The sequence below is a fragment of the Micromys minutus genome (assembly GCF_963924665.1).
Source record: "Micromys minutus genome assembly, chromosome: 5".
Taxonomy (NCBI): domain Eukaryota; kingdom Metazoa; phylum Chordata; class Mammalia; order Rodentia; family Muridae; genus Micromys; species Micromys minutus.
In genome coordinates, this window is record NC_137974.1 from 78,646,194 (window position 1) to 78,665,069 (window position 18,876).

Here is an 18,876-nt window from a genome sequence, read left to right on the forward strand (position 1 = left end):
TTTCCTCCCTTCCCTCCCTCCTCCTAGTATCCTCATTGTTCATAACCTTGTGGAGGTGGCCACCAGGAGGTAGCTTTCATCCAAGCCTCCAAAGCCCCTTCTCCCCCGCCCGCCCCCCACTCCGTCCCTGGGGCCAACACCATCACCTCCCATAGCACTACTGCAGGAGTAAAATTGAGGGAGGTGCAACAGGTTAATCCCAGCAGAGGTAACCTGATCTCTGAGCTCCAGATCAGCCTGATCTACATAGGGAGTTCCAGGTCAGCCAGGGCTACGTAGTGAGTGATACCTTGCTAAAAAATAAAAATAAATAAATAAATAAAAGAGAGAGAGAGAGAGAGTGGAAGCGGGGATTGAGGCTAAGACTGTGGAGAGGTGCTGTCAAATTCTGACCGAATGCGCCACTGCAACAAGTTAAAGGCTAAAGCTCTGTCTGCAAACGCGAACCCGCGGTTAACAGGCATAACACAACAGTTTTCCTGAGCTCACGCCCAAGGCTGTTATCACCCTTGCTGCAAATCCCTGACTGAGGGGGACTTCGACTTGCACAACACTGTGGCTGGGACTCTAAGGAGCGAGCACGCAAGCGGAATGGCCAGGAACCCGAAAGCCGCTAGCTGTCTCGGTAACTGACGCCACGCCCCCTAGACGGCGGGAGTCTGCGCGCCCGGCGAAGAGGCAGAGCTACGCATGCGCGTTATTTACCTTCTAGCTCCGCTTCGGCTGGCCGGGGGCAGGAAGCGGAAAACTGACAGGGCGTTGTTAGACGCCTACCAACGGAAGTCCCGCCTGTCTTGCTCAGCCTGTTCCCGGAAGTGCATCTGCTTGTCTCGGGCGAGATGGCTTCAAGGTTACTTCGCGGAGTAGGCGTTTTGGCGGCACAGGCCCTGAGGGCCCACGGGCCCCGTGGCGCGGCCGCCACCCGTTCCATGGCTTCTAGAGGTACGTGGCCAGCTGGGCGCTCCAGGCCAGTGTCCTTGGCCTTCGGAGTGGTTGGTGATGGGCGGTCTAGCGGAGTCAGCCATTAGAGCTCCCTCGAGCCCTGCTGACCACCTTAGTCGCCAGGAATCGGCGCTCCTCCCGGTCTTGCTGTAATTTCGGCCGCCCATCCGATAGACCCCGCTTTCAAAGTGCCCTAACTGGAAGGTACCGGGTGACCTTGGGAGATAGGGACTTGGAGGGGTGAGAGCGCTGGACCGACATTCAAATCCCTTGCCCGCCTCCAGCCAATATACTCTCATTACCTTGATTTTAGGGAAAGTCGAAAACCGTGGTTCCGTGGTTGGAAGGGAAAACCGGTTCGGCTTAGGGGACCGTGGAAATGGGGAGCTTGGGAGCCCACCAAAGGAGCACATAATGTCGTCACCTTTCCCATGTGAATCATTTTAGCGTGTATGGTGGTCATATCAGTTGCCATAATTCATTTTTCTTCTAGGTGGTGTCCCTACTGATGAGGAGCAGGCTACCGGGCTGGAGAGGGAGATCATGATTGCAGCACAGAAGGGCCTGGTGAGGAGAAGCTCGGTGTTCTCTGGAGCCCTTGGGCTTGGATGGGATCAGAGGAGTCTCCTGTTAGCCAGAGTTTGGTCCTGACAACCCAGCTCGTAGGAACAGCCCCTTTGCAGTGCAGTGGCAGGGGTTACATTTGTCACAATTAGTCAACAGTCAACTCTTGTCTCTTTCAGGACCCGTACAATATGCTACCTCCAAAGGCAGCTTCGGGCACCAAGGAAGACCCTAATCTAGTCCCATCCATCAGCAATAAGAGAATAGTGGGTTGCATCTGTAAGTACCTTGTTTTTATTTTCTGACCCATTTGTTTATAAGCTGCTACACAGAATGTCTATAAATTGCTTCAGATGTGTGTGACTGACATTATAAAAATAGGTGTATAAATTGTTGTAAGGGTTCTGTCTGTCTCAAGTCTCAGTATTCGTGAGAAACCACAGTAGTCAGATGTCCCTGGGACCGTAGTTACAGACAAGGTTGTGAACCACTTGATATGGATACTGGGAATTAAACTTAGGTCCTCTGGAAGAGTGGTTCACTATCTTAATTGCTGAGCCATCTTTCTAGCCCAGATTTTATATTTACACACACACACACACACACACACACACACACACACACACACACACGTCGGGTACTGTTTATTTCAGGCACTAGGGATACACGTGAGTACAGATCCCGTTTTGGAATTTTACATAAGGCCTGGAGTTGTTAGAACATACAATGACCCCATGCAAGGTTATCTTACTCACAGGTATACTCAGCCCATTTTTTTTTCATCCGAAGGAGCAGAGCTCGAAGTGGTCTCTTAGTCAGCCACAGTTTTGTTGCTGTGTCCAGAGTGTAGGAGATGAGTATGGAGAGCCTCCCTTTGTACGTGAGTGGGCCCTGGATGACTTTGAGCCATCTTTCCCTTCCAGGTGAAGAGGACAACTGCACTGTCATCTGGTTTTGGTTGCACAAAGGCGAAAGCCAGCGATGCCCGAACTGTGGAACCCATTACAAGCTGGTGCCCCACCAAATGGCCCACTGAGCCAGCCCCTGGGTTAACATTTCAGAATGTAAAGGAAAACTTCTCTCTAATAAAGACTAGCCATTGTACTGGCCCCTCTCACGGCTGGCTAGTCTTATTTCTGTGGATTATTTATTTATTTATTTTATTTTATTTTTTTGAGAGCACCTATCTCTTGATCCTAGCTTGACATCATTTACTTAGAATGTAAAACCAGTATAGAGTTGTTATATCCTTATTTTTTAAAAAAAATTTTTTAAACTTGTTTGTTTGCTTTTCAAGACAGGGTTTCTCTTTTCTCTGTGTAGGCTTGGCTGTCCTGGAACTCACTCTGTAGACCAGGCTGACCTTGAACTCAGATTCACAGCACTAGGATTAAAAGCATCTGCCACCACTGCCTGGCTAAGAAAGAATAAATTTTAACTTTTATATAATGATAGAGGGGCAAAAACCGCGGGGAGTTGTTAAGGGCAAGAGCAGTAGTGAGATGCTGACTCACTTGGGTCTTCGTGGTTCTGTTTTGCTCTAATGACCGAATAACCAGGCCGTACATTAGCCACTAACCCTGAAGCTGGGTTTAGGGGAAGGACGTTGTAGGGCTCCAGTGTACTCTGTCCTCCAGTGAGAGCCATCACTGTGATCACTGCACCTGTCTGTGTCCCTTTAAAGGAGAAAGGATGAGGGACACACTAAGCAGGACACAGTGATGCCATGAATGTTCCAGACACTTGAAGGTCTGCCCTAAGGGGACACCTGAGCCTGGGTAACAGACCTTACCCAATAAGATGATAACTTGAACTTAGTATGGGTATCTAGGTATTTACTAATTTTTTTCTGTGTGAGGAGTTTTTCTTTAGAAATACTCATGGAAATATAAATCAGGAAGGACAGCAACAGCTCACCTCGGCCAACAAGTTTATGAAACATTGGTGAAATTCCCAAAGCAGATGCTATTAGATGGAAATATCTTCCCATTCTGTGTTGAAATTTGCCAGAGGTGACTTTGGTGACTATTAAACGGGTTCACCATACATAATGTCAGGGTGAATTTCAGGGATGGAAAGCCAAGGAGAGGGGCCCACCATCTTGCTGACTTGTTTGGAAGATGTAGTCTAAGCCTTGGCTTCCACTCTGCTATGATTGATCATCTCTGCTTCCGAGTGCTCAGGCATTGATTGGTCTTTTCTGTGGGAAGGGAATCCCACAGAGCTATTAGATCTTACTCTGACAATCTCACTTAAATGCTGTACCCCGAAGACTCCGAGTACTACTTGGGAAGTGCTCCTGTCTGCAGTGCACCACACTGCTTTCACATGCTCCTTCACGCTGTATAGAAAGATCTAGATCATTAGGTTAGTCTGTGTCCTCCCAGGCTTCTCATTGCCAAATCCCCCTCACTGCTTTTCTTTCAACAATTGTTACCAGTACAGAAAGTAAAACCTCCAGGACGTTTAATCTCAAGGTGTCCACGTCCTGCCCCACGAGCCCCCCAAACCTGTATGTGCTTTAGGTCATACGGCAAACAGGAACTAAGGTAGATGGAATTTAGGTTGCTGACCTTGGAGCTAGGGACAGCTGGCTGGCTACCTCTTGCTCAGCAGGGAAACGTATCAACTGCCCAGCCTAATGACCGAGTTTGATCCCCGGGGCCCTCATGATGGAAGGAGGGAACCAACTCCCGTTGCTCTCTGCTCTCCACACATGTGGTAGCATACATGCAGTAGCATACATGCACACTAATAAATGAGCGAAGAAATGCAAATGGTCTCTGGAAGGCAGGCAAGGGTGAATATCTCCAGATACGAAGGCCTATGGACACCGATTTTAGCTCAGTGAGAGTCATGTTGAGCTGGTAAGATAACAAAGATTTTATATCCTAAGTCACTACATTCTGATTAACTTTTTATAGCAGCAGTAAGAAAGAAAAACAGACTAGTAAATTCTTGAGTCCATAGGCTTTTAATTTAGCTGTACTTTGGAATCACCCAAGATCTATCTACAAGTTGTCAGGACAACTTTGTGAAGTCGGCTCTGTCCTTCCATTATGTATGGGTTTGGGAGGCTGAGACACCAAGCTTGTATGCTAAGTACCTTAACCCACTGAGCTGCGTCTTTAGCTCTTACATCTTACAGATGCTACCTAATGCCTCCAGTGTGGCTATCAAAATTAGGAAAGTATATTTTATATATTTAAGTCACATAATCCTTAGGCATCAGGTTTTCTTAAATGTTCATTAGTTTTATTTTTTATGGTGTATGTGAGTGGAAAATGTTGCCAAACTCAAGGTCCTTCTGCCTCAGCCTCCTAGTTGCTGGGATTACAGGTATGTGTCACCCCATCCAGCTGCTCAGTGTCATTTCCAGCAAGAAGGTCTGGTTCAGAGTCACATTTCCTTGCATTGTGATGTCTGGGGCAGTTCCTGTCTTATTCATTCTTTTAACCTTGCCTATAGTTTTTTTAATTAAAAATTTTTAATTAATTTTTATTTATATGAGCACACTGTAGCTGTCCTTAGACACACCAGAAGAGGGGCATGAGATCCCATTACAGATGGCTGTGAGCCACCATGCGGTCGCTGGGAATTGAACTCAGGACCTCTGGAAGAGCAGCCAGTGCTCTTAACTGCTGAGCCATCTCTCCAGCCTCCTAGTTTTTAAATTTTAATAACCCAACTTCCATTTGTGCTGTTCATATACTTGGTATGGAGCCATCTACTGGAACATGGTCAGTTTAGCAGCAGCTTAAACACTTTAAGAACAATCTCACAGAAGCAATCAACTGCCTATAGTCCCTCAGCTAGGGTGGGAGTTCATGATCCTGTTTCCATGCTGTGCTAGAAGGCTGACTGGCTTGATCTTGTGCAGGTGGCCAGAGCTGCTGTGAGTTCCGGAGAGTCCTGCCTGCCACACCCAGAAGACACAGCTTCAGTCCAGTCCCTCCCAACCTCTGGCTTTTACAAACTTTCTGCCTCTTCAGTGATGGTCTGAGTCTTGGGGAGGGGGAGGAGGACCACAGGTATCTCTTCTGTATCTGAGCTCTCTACAGAGTCACGGAGTCTTTGCACTTTGACCACTTGTAAGTTTGTGGTAACCACCATCCACCAGGTACAAACTAATTTCTCTGTTAAGGTCTGAAGCCACACTAACTAAAGGAGAATTTAGAGGGGAGTTTGATACTGTCTTTTTAGCAGAATAATAGCCACAGGTTCACCCTGGGGGCAGTCAGCCTCCTCAGTTACTCATTCTTGGACAGATTTGCTGCGCCCAGGCACGTGTTTCTTCAATCAGTGATTGGTTGCTCCCCAGACTTTGGTGTCACAATTGCACCCATGGGCATCTCTTGGCAGCCCAATCATTTCAGTTCCCAGCTGGATAAGACGTGACTCTTCCCCCATGGCAGCCTGCATAAAAACCTTACAGTGCTGTGAGCCAGCAGGAAGCTTCCCTTTCAGTTCCAGTTTGATTTTTGCATGCCCTGTTACCAATGTGTGGGTGTCCTAAGCAATAAGGTCTTTTCATCAAGTACTAGGGGCAGCCAGAAGCAAGCAACAGCCTGTATTATGAGAGTCCCCCAGACAGGGCAGCAACTCGAGGGAAGGGAGTCTATCATGAAGGCAGGCTTTCAAGTGCACTTTATCAACTGAACCATCCCTCCAGCCCTTACTCAGTCCTAGATCACTAAAGACTCACAACTATTTTATTGTATTGCTTATATTACAAATCAGAGTATGGGAGACTACTTCAAGCTGTCCATGCATTGCTTAGGCACTAAAAAAAAATTCATATAGTTTTAATATCAGTATTGGGTAGATGAAAACATGCATTAGACTAAAACTGCCACACATTTGTTCATGTATCTCTTCACTAAAACATTTTGTTTCAGGCTGGAGAGATGGTTCAGTGGTTGAGAGTACTGTCTTCCAGAGGTCCTGAGTTCAATTCCCAGCCACATGGTGGCTTACAACCATCTGTAATGGGATCTGATGCCCTCTTCTGGTGTGTCTGAAGACAGCTGCAGTGTACTCACTCACATACATAAAATATTTTTTAAAAATTGTTTCAAAATTTGAAGTTTTGGTTCTTATTTTAGAATACACAATAATCAGGATACGTGATGGGGAGCCAGCCACTTGGGCTCTTTACGATGCCATGAGACATAGTGGATCTTGTGTTTCCCTAGGGAACTATAGACTAGTGCCTAGAAGCCAAGACCTGGACACTGTGTTCAGTTCCTGGGGAGCCACTACTTCTAGGCCCTCCCAGCAGACAGGTAGAAAGCCCATGTATATATTCTAACCTGGTACTTTCTTGAACACAGGTGTTGTCAGCATTAGAAGATTAAAACCGGCTCATGCCTGTAACTCAGTATAGCATGAGGCTTAGTCTAGTTGCTTTCCATCACAGCAAGCTACCTCTTATCAGACCATCCCTGCCAGAGGTGTATAAGGGTTTGCAGGCCTTTAAAGAATGAGATATTTGGACAGATATTAAGGGGCCGTGACGGTGGAGAAAGCAGCAGAGCTAGCAAGCAAAATATGGGCTGGAGAGATGATTCAGGCTAAGAGCACCGACTGTTCTTCCAGAGGTCCTGCGTTCAATTCCCAGCAACCACATGGTGGCTCATGACCATCTGTAATGGAATCCAATGCCCTCTTCTGGTGTGTCTGAAGACAGCTATAGTGTTCTCACATACAAAAAGTACATAAATCTTAAAAAAAAAAAAAAAAAAAAAACAGGACATAGGTTGGGTATGGCTAAGGTAGGGATGTTAAAGACCCCAAATGTGGCAGCCTGTGGTTCCTAGAAGTGATTTGGTCAGCATCAAAGCAGCTGGTTTATTTCCCAGGAACTGGAATTCTACTCCACAGATAACTGTTTCTTTCTCCCCCCATGGCTATATTTACTCATACCATAAGGACTCATGAATATTTTATTGTATGGCTTATAACTCATTACAGGTTTGAGGTGGCTACCCGCGCAGTAGATTATGAGCAAACACACTGGGTGGGCAGGATGGAGCAGGGTCATGAGCTAGGCTGGGGCCCTAATAGGAAAGGATGGGTAGGAGACCACAGACTCAGACTGACAAAATGTGGGCATGAGGAGGGAGGAGCCAGCAGTAAGGTTCCAAACACAGGTGGCTGGAGCCAGTGGTGCCAGCAGAGCCCTGCAGAAGAGCTGGTTTGCAGGTTCCTTAGCACAGGCTTCTGTGTAAACTTTGATGCTATGCTATGACCACACGGCCGCACAGAATCTGCTGCACACATTCCTCATGAGTACTTTGGCCTCAGCTTTCAATGCTTGGCTCTGGTCACTATTCTTCCAGTGAAAACTTGTCACCTAGCACACAGCTAACGTCCTTTCCTCAGACTGTCCACATGCTAGCCCAGCTGACCTCTTTGATTTATGTCACCGTGCCACAGACCAATTTACCCTTCCTCGCCAGCTTTCTCTCCGCAGCCTGTCAAAGTACTCTCCCTACTGACTGACCAATCTCTTACAAGGCTGTGCTCCACCTATTGGCACAGCCCTAACCGTTAGCCCAACACTGATCCAAAATGGCTGGCATCTTTCTCCTCTAAGATGAACGCTTTTGGGGGCAAAGCTGTATCTTGCTTTCCATCAGCCTCAAACATGTGTCGTACAGTATGCACCAACATACTAACAAGCAAACTTCTCACACTTGGTGAGCTCTTGCTGCCTGCAGGAGTCCTGCAGACTGTTCTTCCTGTGGAGCCTGGTCCATTCCTCCGCTGCCCTTCCTTCTCATCCTGCTGTAAGCTGGTAAGCCCGCATCACTGCCAGCACCCGCACACCTCGGCAGGCCTGTGGGGGTGCTCCCAACACGCTATGTGAGGCACACACAGCAGCCTGGCAGGCCTCAGCAGGAAGGGATAAGGCTGTTCTCCCTTGTCCTGTTACCTCGAGCTCCTGAGCTCTGCAGTGTCCTTTCTCTCAACACTCCCAGGGAGGGGTGAGCAAACGAGCACAGAGCCACAAGAATCAGAGCCACACACCGGGCCTCATCCATAATTATTACTATAATGATTTATAAAAACAAGGATTTTTCAGGCAACTGTGTTAAATTACTGTTCAGATCTGGAGAGGGCCCTGGTCACCATAAAGACCTTTCTTGAGGGAGATGAGAACATGTCTACCCTTTGAGTCTGAGTCCTGATTAAATGGCTTTCCCTCAGCAAATAGAGACCATTAATCCCTTCCTGTCCGGGACACTGAGGGAAAGAGGAGGGAGTAGCAAATCAGTGTAGGGCTTTGGAAAGGAGTGGGGCAAACCACAAGCTGTGGCTGCCATGGCTCTGATGCTCTGATCCTTGACTAGATTCCCCCAGTGGGAATGGAGGGCTGTTCCCTACTCAGTCTTATGTAGGGCATTTGTCCTGTCAGGCCAGAAAAAGGCGGCAGCATGAAACACACCATTGAGCCTCACCAACCTGAAGGGAGCTCTTGGCAGTCCCTCCCTTCAGCCTCCTCCAGAGATCCAGGGAGTCTAGCCCCATTGGGGGCCTGTCAGAGCAAATGGAGCACATGAGTCTGGTCTTAGAGCTTCAAGGCCAGAGCGAGGAACCACAGGCCAAAGTGGCCCTGCTGAGAGGGTCACTCAGACCAACTCAGTGTTGGGTTCCTCAGTTCCTATGCTCCAGCTTGGGACTGCCATCCATGCAGCTAAACATTACTCTGTGTGTCTGTGTGTGTATGTTGAGCACAGGGGGAGGGGAGGGCTACAGGTGACCATGTCTGCACCACCTGCTCCGGGGTCAGGGCATGCAGGGGACCCTAATCTTAGAACACGAACCCAGACCAAAAGGGGTCAAGGGCTCTGGCTCCCCTTTCCTCCCTCTCTCCCAGTATGTCCACCCTCCTTGGGCATTAGAAGGTTTTGCGATGAATCGCACGGGAGCCATCTTCTTCATATTCCTTTTTGGATACCCACATCTTCTTGAAGGTGTCCAGTGAGGCGAGGATGGACCCACTGTGAGGGTGGAGAGATGATACTGGTTAGTTCCTGTGGGCAGGGCCAGCTGCCGTCCCTGAGGCCTCGGATCTCACTCTTTTACTTGGGAAAGAAGTCCACCCGTTTCTCTGGCCAGCCTCTCCCCAAGCCCTTCTCCTTGAGCTCAATCTCACCCGATCCATGTGGAGTACAGCCGTTCCTGAGGAGCAGAGATCTAGAAGGAGCAAAGGACTGTGTAAACACACAGCGGCCATCCTCAAACCCAAGGCAGCCAGGCCATGAGTGGTCCAACACAGTCTAGAACGGGAAGCAGGCTCAGCACCCTTTGTCCCAGACGTTCTCAATCTTACCTTGATTTTAACGTCTTTTGGGGCAAGCTTCTTTACTTCACTTAGTAACCTGTCTCCAAAGCCTGTGGATACAAAGGATGACCAACCCTGGACCACAGCCAACATCCTTGCCATGGTTGTTGGCCTTTAGACCCTAGCTGTTGCTGTCTCTCTTCCTGAACATCTTCTCAGGACTGAGGGGACATGATGTAGCACCCCGTCTGTGGGCTGGTAGAGCTTATTCAGAGACTGACGTGGAATATAATCTAAAGCCACGTAGCTCTGCCTGTCCCCATGTCCTCTGCATGGGGTCGTGAGCACTGCAAAGCTATGGCTAAGGAAAACTTACTTCACTTTAGCGCCCGATTATTGTTTTGGTTTCTTTCATTTTTTTAAAGGAGTGTCTGATCCCATGTAAGCCAGGCTTCGCACTCATGATCTTCCCGAGTACCAAAATGGCAGGTGTAAGCCCTCATGCCTAGCATGCAACAAGCTAAAAGCATCTCCTATCAGAAAACTCAGCTAAGAACCACCAAACAGGTGATGGAAAGGCACACTGCTGGTTCCAGAGAGCTCTGAGGTGCCAGACACCTTGGGCCTGTTGTCCTGGTGATCTCCCCAACAGTACCTTTAAAGAGTGTTGAGCCCCCTGACAGCACAATATTGGAGAAGAGCGTTCGGCGGAGGTCCATGTCGGACTTGTGGATGGCGAAGGCCAGAACTTCATGGAGTCCCTCACTCTCATCCCCCACCAGGTCTGGCTGGAAGAGCAGCTCAGGAGCTCGGAAGCGTGCAGGCCCCACCTGTGGAGAAGATGGCTGAAGCACAGGTTCTCCAGAGAAGCCAGTCCTCCCGCCCCATGGTCAGCTTTAGCTGCCGCCCTCGAGTCAGGCCTGGCTACTTACATCAAGGGTGCTGCCGTCTGGAAGGGTGTACTGCACCTTCTCAGTCTCCAGAGCCTCGTCCTTTTGTGGGTTGATGGACAGGTAGCAAGCTCGCTGTATGGGCAGGGCAGGCTCTTAAGCAGGCTGTAGCAGGGACACTTGTAGACAGAGCTTGCTTTCATATCTCGGCTTCCTGAACTCCAGCCATGCCCCCATGCTCCTAATTCCCAGCCCTGCCACACCCATGCCCCCCATGCACTTTATCCCCAGCCCCGCCCACATCCACATGCTCCTCATCACCTCTTTGATGGTCCGGACAACCTCAAATTCAGCTGAGGTGTGGAAGTCAGCCCCTTCCTTGCGCAGCAGCAGCCTCAGATATCGAGAGACGTCCCGGCCCGCAATGTCTACCCGCATGATGGAGTGTGGCATGGCAAAGCCCTCATAGATGGGGACAGCGTGAGTGACCCCGTCCCCCGAGTCTAAAACCACTCCTGTGGTGCGTCCTGTTGCGTACCTGCCACCGGGTCAGTATTCTTTTACTTCAGCCACTGAGGTGAGAGGATCTCCTCAACCCCGCAAGGGACCCTGGGATATTATTTTTACTAGTGTAGAAGGCATGGAGGGGACCAGGAGGCTGTGCCTTCTGGGACATCAGGGCTTAGGGCACTCACAGGCTGAGCACGGCCTGCATGGAGATAAACAGTGCAGGAACATTGAAGGTTTCAAAGAACACCTCTGCCGCCTTCTCCCGGTTCTTACTGGGGTTCAGTGGGGCCTCCGTTAGAAGAACTGGATGCTGTGAGAGATGAGGGAATCACACAAAACAAGCTAGGCCGTATAAGAGCTTTCCTGGGCTAAAAGCATTACCGAACAGCCACCTATCCCTCTTGAAGACTCCATCTGAATCAGCTCTAAACCCCAGGCCTTGGAACATTCTGCCTGGCCATCACTGGGTGCACACACATACACGTACCACACAGAACACGAGGTCCTACTGATAGGCAGTCAGAAAGCTGGGAGTGTGCAGGGAAAGGTGGGTACCATACCTCCTCGGAGAAGGTCTGCAGCTGGTCCTTAGAGTAGACGTACTGCCAGATGCGCTCCATGTCGTTCCAGTCTCGGACCACACCGTGCTCCATGGGGTATCGAATGGTCAGCAGTCCACGATGCTCCTGGAGGACAGGGAGAAAGCCAGACATAGCACCTGACCCTCACATGTTGCATACCAGGACGCCACCTCCTGCCTCTGCCTGCTGGGTATCTCCCTGTTGTGTACAGAGGCTGGGAGATCTCAGCTGGCTCAGCTCTCTCAGGACAAGGGAAAATGACAGCATGCCTTATTGAATACAGTCTTATTGAATACAACAGCCATTCTCATCAGAGCAACAGTGCCAGCTGGAAGACACCATCACAAGCAGGTGAAGGCCAGCTGAGGGAAGCTCCATCACTCCTAACAGGTGGGAACTTTCCAGGTGCTTCAGGTTTCCCTATAACCAGCCCCTCCCCCACACCAGGCAAACCCAATAACCTCTCTGTTTGCTGTAGAGTTGGGTTTCTTAAAACCTCAGTTATGTGAATGTTTTTGTTTTAATCCCAGGTGTGGGATGAGCTGCTGCTTCATAGCAGGTGATTATACCATTTTGCCAACTGTTGACAGTTTAATTCTGGGAACTCTGGAGAAGGGCCTAAATACCAGAGCCCCAAATGGGGCCAGGGCCACTCTGAAGAAGGTACCCTACCCCACATCCTTGGTTGTTGTCGTTTGAAGCTGACAATGAAGACTGGACTCACCCTAGGAACTCAATGTCCCTAACCAGCAAGAAGTAGCTTCACAAGGTCTACACTCCCTTTCCCTCTAACCTTCTTCCCCTACCTAGTGTTGAGGCCCCTGTCCCTGAAGCCCAGAGGGAAGCTGCCGTGTGAATGAGGTACTGCAACGCACATTCACATTCTGTCCTCTTTTGACACAAGTTAGTGTTATTTGAAAGGAGGGAGCCCCAGTTGAGAAAATGCCAGCAGGAGCTCAGCTAGCTGTCAGACATTTTCTTAGTGATTGATGGGGGCTGGTGGTCCTGGTTCTATAAGAAAGCAGACTACGCAAGCCATGAGAAGCAAGCCAGTAAGCAGCACCTCTCCCCGGCCTCTGCATCAGCTCCTGCCTCCAGGTTCCTGCCTTGACTTCCTCTGATGAACAAAAGTGTAGAAGTGTGAGCTGAATAACCCTTTTCTCCCCAGCTTGCTTCTTTGTCACAGTGTTTTGTCGCAGCAATAGAAACCCTACAGGTGACTGAGAATTCAGCAACGACCCTTGGATGTAACAGCCAGAGTGAATGCAGGATACCTTCTGAGCGTGGAAGTCGATCTAGAGGCTCTGAGGCTATTAACTGAGAATCCCAGTGCCAGGGGTGGGTTGACCACGGGGGCCCTACAAACCCCCAACAACAAAGGGCACTGCCACTGCTGCTGTTGTGTACCAAAACTAGAAAGCATGGCCGTACTGGCTGAAGTCATTGCTGAGACTACGGTGAGGTGCTCCCCTGACACTGGTTAGCCCTGGAGGGCACTACGCAAACTGCCGGGAAAACTATGGCCCAAAGCCCTACCTGGTGGCAGCCCTTGTATGCTACACCATGAAGTGCCCGTTTTGAATGGCATGAAGTGTTATAGGTACAGCCAACCTTCCGATTAGACTTAAGGCTGGCTCCACAGACAGGAATTTTCACGGGCTGTGAGCTCAGACAGAAATGCTTCCTGGATGGAGAAAGTCACAGGCCCTAACCAGGAAACAACTCTGAATGTGATGGGCTGGCTAAGGTGTCTTCCAAACATGTTTACACTTGGGCTCTTTCTGCTGTTGGCTTCCACTGGATCTCTTTATGTTTCCCCTCTCCTGCCTTTTCTTGTTTCTCAGAAGGATATCAGCAAGACTATAGACATGGAGAGATGGTCAAGATGATATGAGGACTTGGTACCCTGCTGAATAGCCAGATATCTACGTCACCCCTACAAGGCCCAGGGAGCATGGCTGAACGGAGGCGTGTATGTGTGTGTGTGTGTGTGTAGCCTGTAAGAGCTGAAAGAAGGGGTATAGTGCTACAGAATACAATACCTCAGAATCCTTTTGAGCAGCCTTGCTGAGGTTCCCTTAGAAGAGGGTATGGGGAGGGTCACTGGACCTTCCAACCATTGACAGGCAGTTTTACCCTACCTGCATATGGTCTCAGGGTCTTGAGAAGCAGTAGTGTACACAGGCTGGGGAAGGCTTAAGAAAAAGACAGTTAAGGCTGTCATGGGTTTCCCTGGATCCTACACTAATGTCTCAGTCAATAGTCTCTGGTTTCCCAGGGTGAACTCTGGTCTCTCACTGGGGCCTTAGAAAGAAGCAATGCTAATGTCTACCCAGGGAAAGAATTCTTGAAACATGTCCATCCTCCAGTCCCTCTCTCCCCACAGATGTTCCTCACTCACTGCCTAGGCTTTCTTCAGCATCTCCTTATACACTGACCGCCATCCACTTGCAACCAGTGTTCTGTCTACACCGTCTCTCCAAGGCCACCCGAGCCCATCATGCGTCCAGAGTACAGCTGGAGCTCTGACCTCTTGGCCTAGCTCTCTACCTGCCTTCGGTGTCCATCTAGGGGACACTTAGCTTCTCATACAACAGTGGCTGGCTTTCATCCCCTACAACCTCTCGTGTGCCCTTCTATTCAGGCCTCCCCTTTCCAGGTGCCTTATTCCCCAGGTGCCTACGTGGCTGGCTCCCTCAGAGTCTGACCCAGTGTGCAGTCACCATGTAAGCCATCCTAGCCAGAATAATGGCCCCAGCCTTCCCCAGAGCAGGTATGAGACACAGCAAACCTGTGACTCTAATTCTTAACTCACTTTTGGAGGTGGCTGGAGATGACTTTGAATTTCTGATCTTCCTGCCTTCACCCCTCCCAAGTGCTATGACCCTAGAAGGCCTGTTATCTTAATCAGTTCTTTCTCTTATAGTCTCCAGTTTCTGAAAGTGGACACGAGACCAAACTAGGAGTTCCTCAGGAATGTCACTTCCTTGGCATTGTACAGAAGTGGGTTTTGTGTGTGTGTGTGTGCGTGCGCTCTCCTGTGACTAACGAACTCAGGGACAGTTACCTCTGCTTTCGGTCCGATGAATAGGTCCCCCTCCAGGGCTCCAGCCATAACCCGCATGTGCTTTGGCCGTCCGACACTGCAAGGTCACAGAAGGTCAGTGAGTGGGGCAGGTGCATGGCTGAACCTGTGTCTAGGAAAACTGTAGTCTTCTAGACTCTAGAGGGTGGCATGCTAAGCACTGGGAAGTGGCTCAGGGTAAAGGTCGGAGGCTAGACCTATGGGGAGTGGGACAGCAGTGTGGGCCTTAGAAGCACAAGTAATTTTGGGTCTGAAGGAACGAATCTCTCCTCAGGGAGGGCTGAGTATGAACGACAGGATTCCGTCATGGCCTGGCTCTAGCAAGGCCACACTTTTGTAGCCACACTGAGCCCACCCACCCTCTTGTCTGCTGATGGATGGAGGACAGCCCTAGAACTCTGAGGTGGCTTCCTGGTGTACCCTCCCACAGTGGCCACTCTTCCCCCGCCTGCCAGGGCTTCCAGAATAGAGATTCGGTTCTTGGCAAACATGTATCTGATGAGCTACCATTCTAAAGTGTGACCCACATTCCCCATGGACTGCCAACAGCCTTCCCTGACACCCACCCAGAGTTTGGGATAGAAGGCTGAAGCCCTCTGTAAGCCCAGGCTGGCCTTTTCCCCTGAGAGGCCTGTAGCTCTGAAAGCCACTCTAGGGTTCAGCTCTGATCTGTAGGCCATTGACAGATCCTTCAAGCTCTGAGTGGTGATTCAAGGGGAAACTTCCCAGTGGACAGGTAGGACCCAGGCACTCCATGCTTTGGGACAGAACCACCTTGTATTCTTTCACCACTGGCACTACCTGGGGTATGGCTGGATTGGAACAGTTCCTAGATGCTATACATAATTGAGCCCCAATGAAAACATTTCTAGGGGTTGGGAGGATATAGCTTAGAATATATGCTTAGCTTTTGTAGAGCCTAGGGGTTCAAATTCCACAGTAATCAGAAATAGTTTCCAGGGAAGAAGGGGTAGCATTGTACACCCCCCCCCCACCCTGTGGGAGTTTAGTTCTTTCCCTGGAGAGAGGTCCCTCTTATTCCCCGATCCCGCCTTCACCACACCCCATCCCCAGGGCAAGGCTGGCTGCTTCTCCTTTCAGGCTCAGCCAGAAACAAAGGCGCTGAGGCTCTGGATTGGAAACCCAGAAGTTACTCTAGCAGGGTCCACATCCACCAATCTGGTGTTTCCTCTTCCAGGTAGAGGAGGGACTTGCCCTCCAAGAAGGGAGCTGTAACACCACAGGAGCCACATTCTGCCCAAAAGCAAATAAGGGGGTGGGGGAGCTGCTGCCCCAGTGACACTTACTAGTTGGGGAAACAGTACTTAGGAATCTGGTCTCCTGCAAAGCCAGCCTTGATCACCCCTGAACCCTGCAAGGAAAAAGCAACGTTTAGCTCCTGCCAATGACTCCAGATGCAGTCAGTGTCCCCAGGTGGACAGAACTGGCACTTTCCACCAAGGCTGGGCAGGGAGGAAGCCAGAGACCTGACCCAGAGAAGGAGATCACTTGTGGTTAAAACTAGGTGCGATGCTGCATTTCCTGTCCTGGGGAGGTTTGTTTGGCAGGGGGGTGTGGGGACTCAAGGGGGAAATGAAAAGAGATGATGTCATCAACAAGGGCCAGCCCACTGACAGGCATCAGTGAGGAGAAACCACACAACTCTGTGCTGCTATGGCTAGTACCTGTAAGGGAGAGGAGTACAGCTCCCCTCTAAAGATAGCTAGATGCTACACCTCGGCCTTACTCTATCCAAGAATCCTTGTCTTCACCAGGAAACAGAGACTACGTACTGGGCCACTGGGTGGGGGGGGGGGTGGTGTTACCACTTGGTGGTCTCCAAGTACCTCTCTTGGGTAGTAAGAGGAGGGGGCAGTCCCTGTCCCTGGATGTAGGCTTTCAACATGAACTCAGCACATCTTCCACTAACTAAATGAGTCACTCACACACACCCTTTGCCTACCAGTTTCTATCAGGGCTGAAATAAACATGTCCAAGTTACAAGAGAGGCTCTAGGCCCAAACGGGGCCAGGCAGGTGTCTCTGAGCCCATAAGTTTGTTAGCCTGATATACACTGTAGCCTGCCACAAGCACAAGTCCCAGACTAGGCCCCCCATAAACAAGTTATGATTTAAGGGAGTCCACGTGGGTGCTCCAAAAAAAGGCAGCCGCAAAGGGATTCCATCAGGGGCTCACGTGGGAAGGAGTCAGTTCCCAGAAAGAAGTGTGTCACCGTCAAATGCTCCAAGGCCTACACACCAGAGGCATCAGCTCTGGGCACGGCCACAGAAAACCCCAGGCACGTCAAGGCCTCTAAGGCTAGACAGCTTCTAGGGCCACTGGAGGCAAGCAGAAACCAGGCTGGAAAACAAAGCTCCGGGAAGCAGGATGTCTTTTCTTTCAGGCTTGCAAACAAGTACCCCAAACTGCTCCGTTCTGGGGAAAGTGGCCCCGTACTCTCCGGAAGGATCATTTAGAGTGAGGGGGTTTAAAGCGGCAAAGAGGCCACCAAGTGGTGCCTGGAGGAAATTAGCGTTCAGTGTTTGCCTCTGTGTGCAGCCCCTTGGGAAGTGTTGTAAAGATCACCAGGCCTTCCAAGAGATAAAGCCAGCAGTGTGCAAGAGACCAAACGTCAGCCGACCCCCATCAGGCGGTCAGAGCTGATCAACCAAGCAAAGGACCAGGGGTTTTAACTTGCTTCCACCCCAGACAGAGCGTTCACCGGCCTAGAGTACCAAGGATCGCCTAGCTGTGTCCAGCTGTCCCGCACATACTGGACTCCGAGGGAGGTGCTCCCGAGGCCCACCCCTGGCCCCACCGACGTGGGCCACCGCCTGCGACCCCGCGGCGGGTCACAGCCCTCCCCCCGCTGCCCGGCCTCACATTGTCGATGACCACCGGCTGGTTAGCGATGATGTCGTAGGACTCCATGGCCCGGCCAAGCCGGCCCTACCCAGCAGGCGGGCTGCAGGAGGACCGGCGGGCTACAAGGCTCCCGGGGAGACCTGGACCCGACGCGACTCCAGACACCGCGCCGCTCCCCTCCCCCAGTGCGCTGCCTACGCAAACGCGGCCGCGCAGCCAATCACAGGTGCCAACTGACCTGATTGACGGCGGGCGCCGGGGCGGGTTGCTGGGGGAAGTAGGAGGGGTTTCTTGGAGCCGGCTGACCAATTGAAACTTCCCGGAAGAACAGCCGGGCGTTGCCAAGGTAGGCTGCGCGGCGTCGGTAAGATGATGTCATGGCTGGGTTCTTAAAGGGGGCAGGAATTATAAAGGAATTGGTGAGTCTATTGAAATCAAGAAGGCTTTGAGTTTATCTATTGGAAGCTCGTCTTTTGATGAAACATCTGTAAGCACTCCTCTTAGGAAATCAGCTCTGAGTATTTCAACGGGAGAGTCAGTTTAGATTTATTCATCTTTTTGGTTTTTAGAGGTAGGGTCTCTGTGAAACCCAGGCTGGCCTTGAACTTGTGATAACCCCTGCCTCACAAATGCTGGAATTACAGGCATGTGCTACCATACCAAGCAACAATTTTGGATGTTAATAAAATCCAAACCCTAGGTGAATAATTTCTCTTGCATTTTACTTTAGAAGTATCATAGATTTATTTACATTTAGGTCTATTTTAGAGTTCTGTACATGTATCAGGTAAGCATTGGAGCTCTTTTTTTTTTTTTTTTTTTTTTTTTTTTTTTGCACCACTCAGTTTATTCCAGTATTGTTGAAAATAATATACTTTCTGGAGATGGGATGGCTCAGCATGTAAGGGCATTTATCACTAAGGCTGCCTTCCTGGGATTTGATCCCAGAGAACCACATGACAGGAGAACCAGCTTCCACAAGTTGTCTGATTGCTATGTGCACCATGGAATATGTACAACCACATGCCCATACTCACAAAATAATGTAAAAAAAAAAAAGTGGGGGATTGGCATATGTCTTTATTCCTAGTAATAGGGAGGCAGAGGCAGGCCAGTTCCAGAGGTTGGCAGAGGCTACATAGTGGGATC

At 50.0% G+C, this 18,876-nt stretch overlaps 2 protein-coding genes across 2 annotated transcripts; one reads left to right on the forward strand and one right to left on the reverse strand.

Annotated features, from left to right (window-relative positions):
• Positions 1 to 781: 781 nt before the first annotated feature.
• On the forward strand, positions 782 to 2,623 carry COX5B (cytochrome c oxidase subunit 5B). Its single transcript, XM_080916879.1, has 4 exons — positions 782 to 942; positions 1,436 to 1,509; positions 1,686 to 1,785; positions 2,430 to 2,623. Exons 1-4 carry the CDS (start codon positions 840 to 842, stop codon positions 2,540 to 2,542), a joined length of 390 nt encoding a protein of 129 aa, XP_080773005.1. The 5' UTR covers positions 782 to 839; the 3' UTR covers positions 2,543 to 2,623.
• Positions 2,624 to 7,433: 4,810 nt separating this feature from the next.
• ACTR1B (actin related protein 1B) lies at positions 7,434 to 17,905 on the reverse strand. Its single transcript, XM_080916682.1, has 11 exons — positions 17,746 to 17,905; positions 16,170 to 16,234; positions 14,845 to 14,920; positions 11,757 to 11,882; positions 11,382 to 11,506; positions 11,008 to 11,224; positions 10,729 to 10,821; positions 10,452 to 10,626; positions 9,845 to 9,906; positions 9,668 to 9,708; positions 7,434 to 9,512 (listed from the first exon to the last, which is right to left on the reverse strand). The coding sequence occupies exons 1-11, from the start codon at positions 17,791 to 17,793 to the stop codon at positions 9,410 to 9,412; spliced, it is 1,131 nt and encodes a 376-aa protein (XP_080772808.1). The 5' UTR covers positions 17,794 to 17,905; the 3' UTR covers positions 7,434 to 9,409.
• Positions 17,906 to 18,876: the final 971 nt, after the last annotated feature.

What these genes read in the sequence shown, in the direction of transcription:
- COX5B (XM_080916879.1), top strand. Translation starts at nt 840, where the DNA reads ATGGCTTCAAGGTTACTTCGCGGAGTAGGCGTTTTGGCGGCACAGGCC. An exon ending in TTGCAGCACAGAAGGGCCTG is followed by an intron (nt 1,510 to 1,685) that starts GTGAGGAGAAGC and finishes TGTCTCTTTCAG; the next exon opens with GACCCGTACAATATGCTACC. An exon ending in GAGAATAGTGGGTTGCATCT is followed by an intron (nt 1,786 to 2,429) that starts GTAAGTACCTTG and finishes TTTCCCTTCCAG; the next exon opens with GTGAAGAGGACAACTGCACT.
- ACTR1B (XM_080916682.1), bottom strand. Translation starts at nt 17,793, where the DNA reads ATGGAGTCCTACGACATCATCGCTAACCAGCCGGTGGTCATCGACAAT. An exon ending in TCATCGGACCGAAAGCAGAG is followed by an intron (nt 11,883 to 14,844) that starts GTAACTGTCCCT and finishes CCTGTCCTCCAG; the next exon opens with GAGCATCGTGGACTGCTGAC. An exon ending in ATGCAGGCCGTGCTCAGCCT is followed by an intron (nt 11,225 to 11,381) that starts GTGAGTGCCCTA and finishes ACCCGGTGGCAG; the next exon opens with GTACGCAACAGGACGCACCA.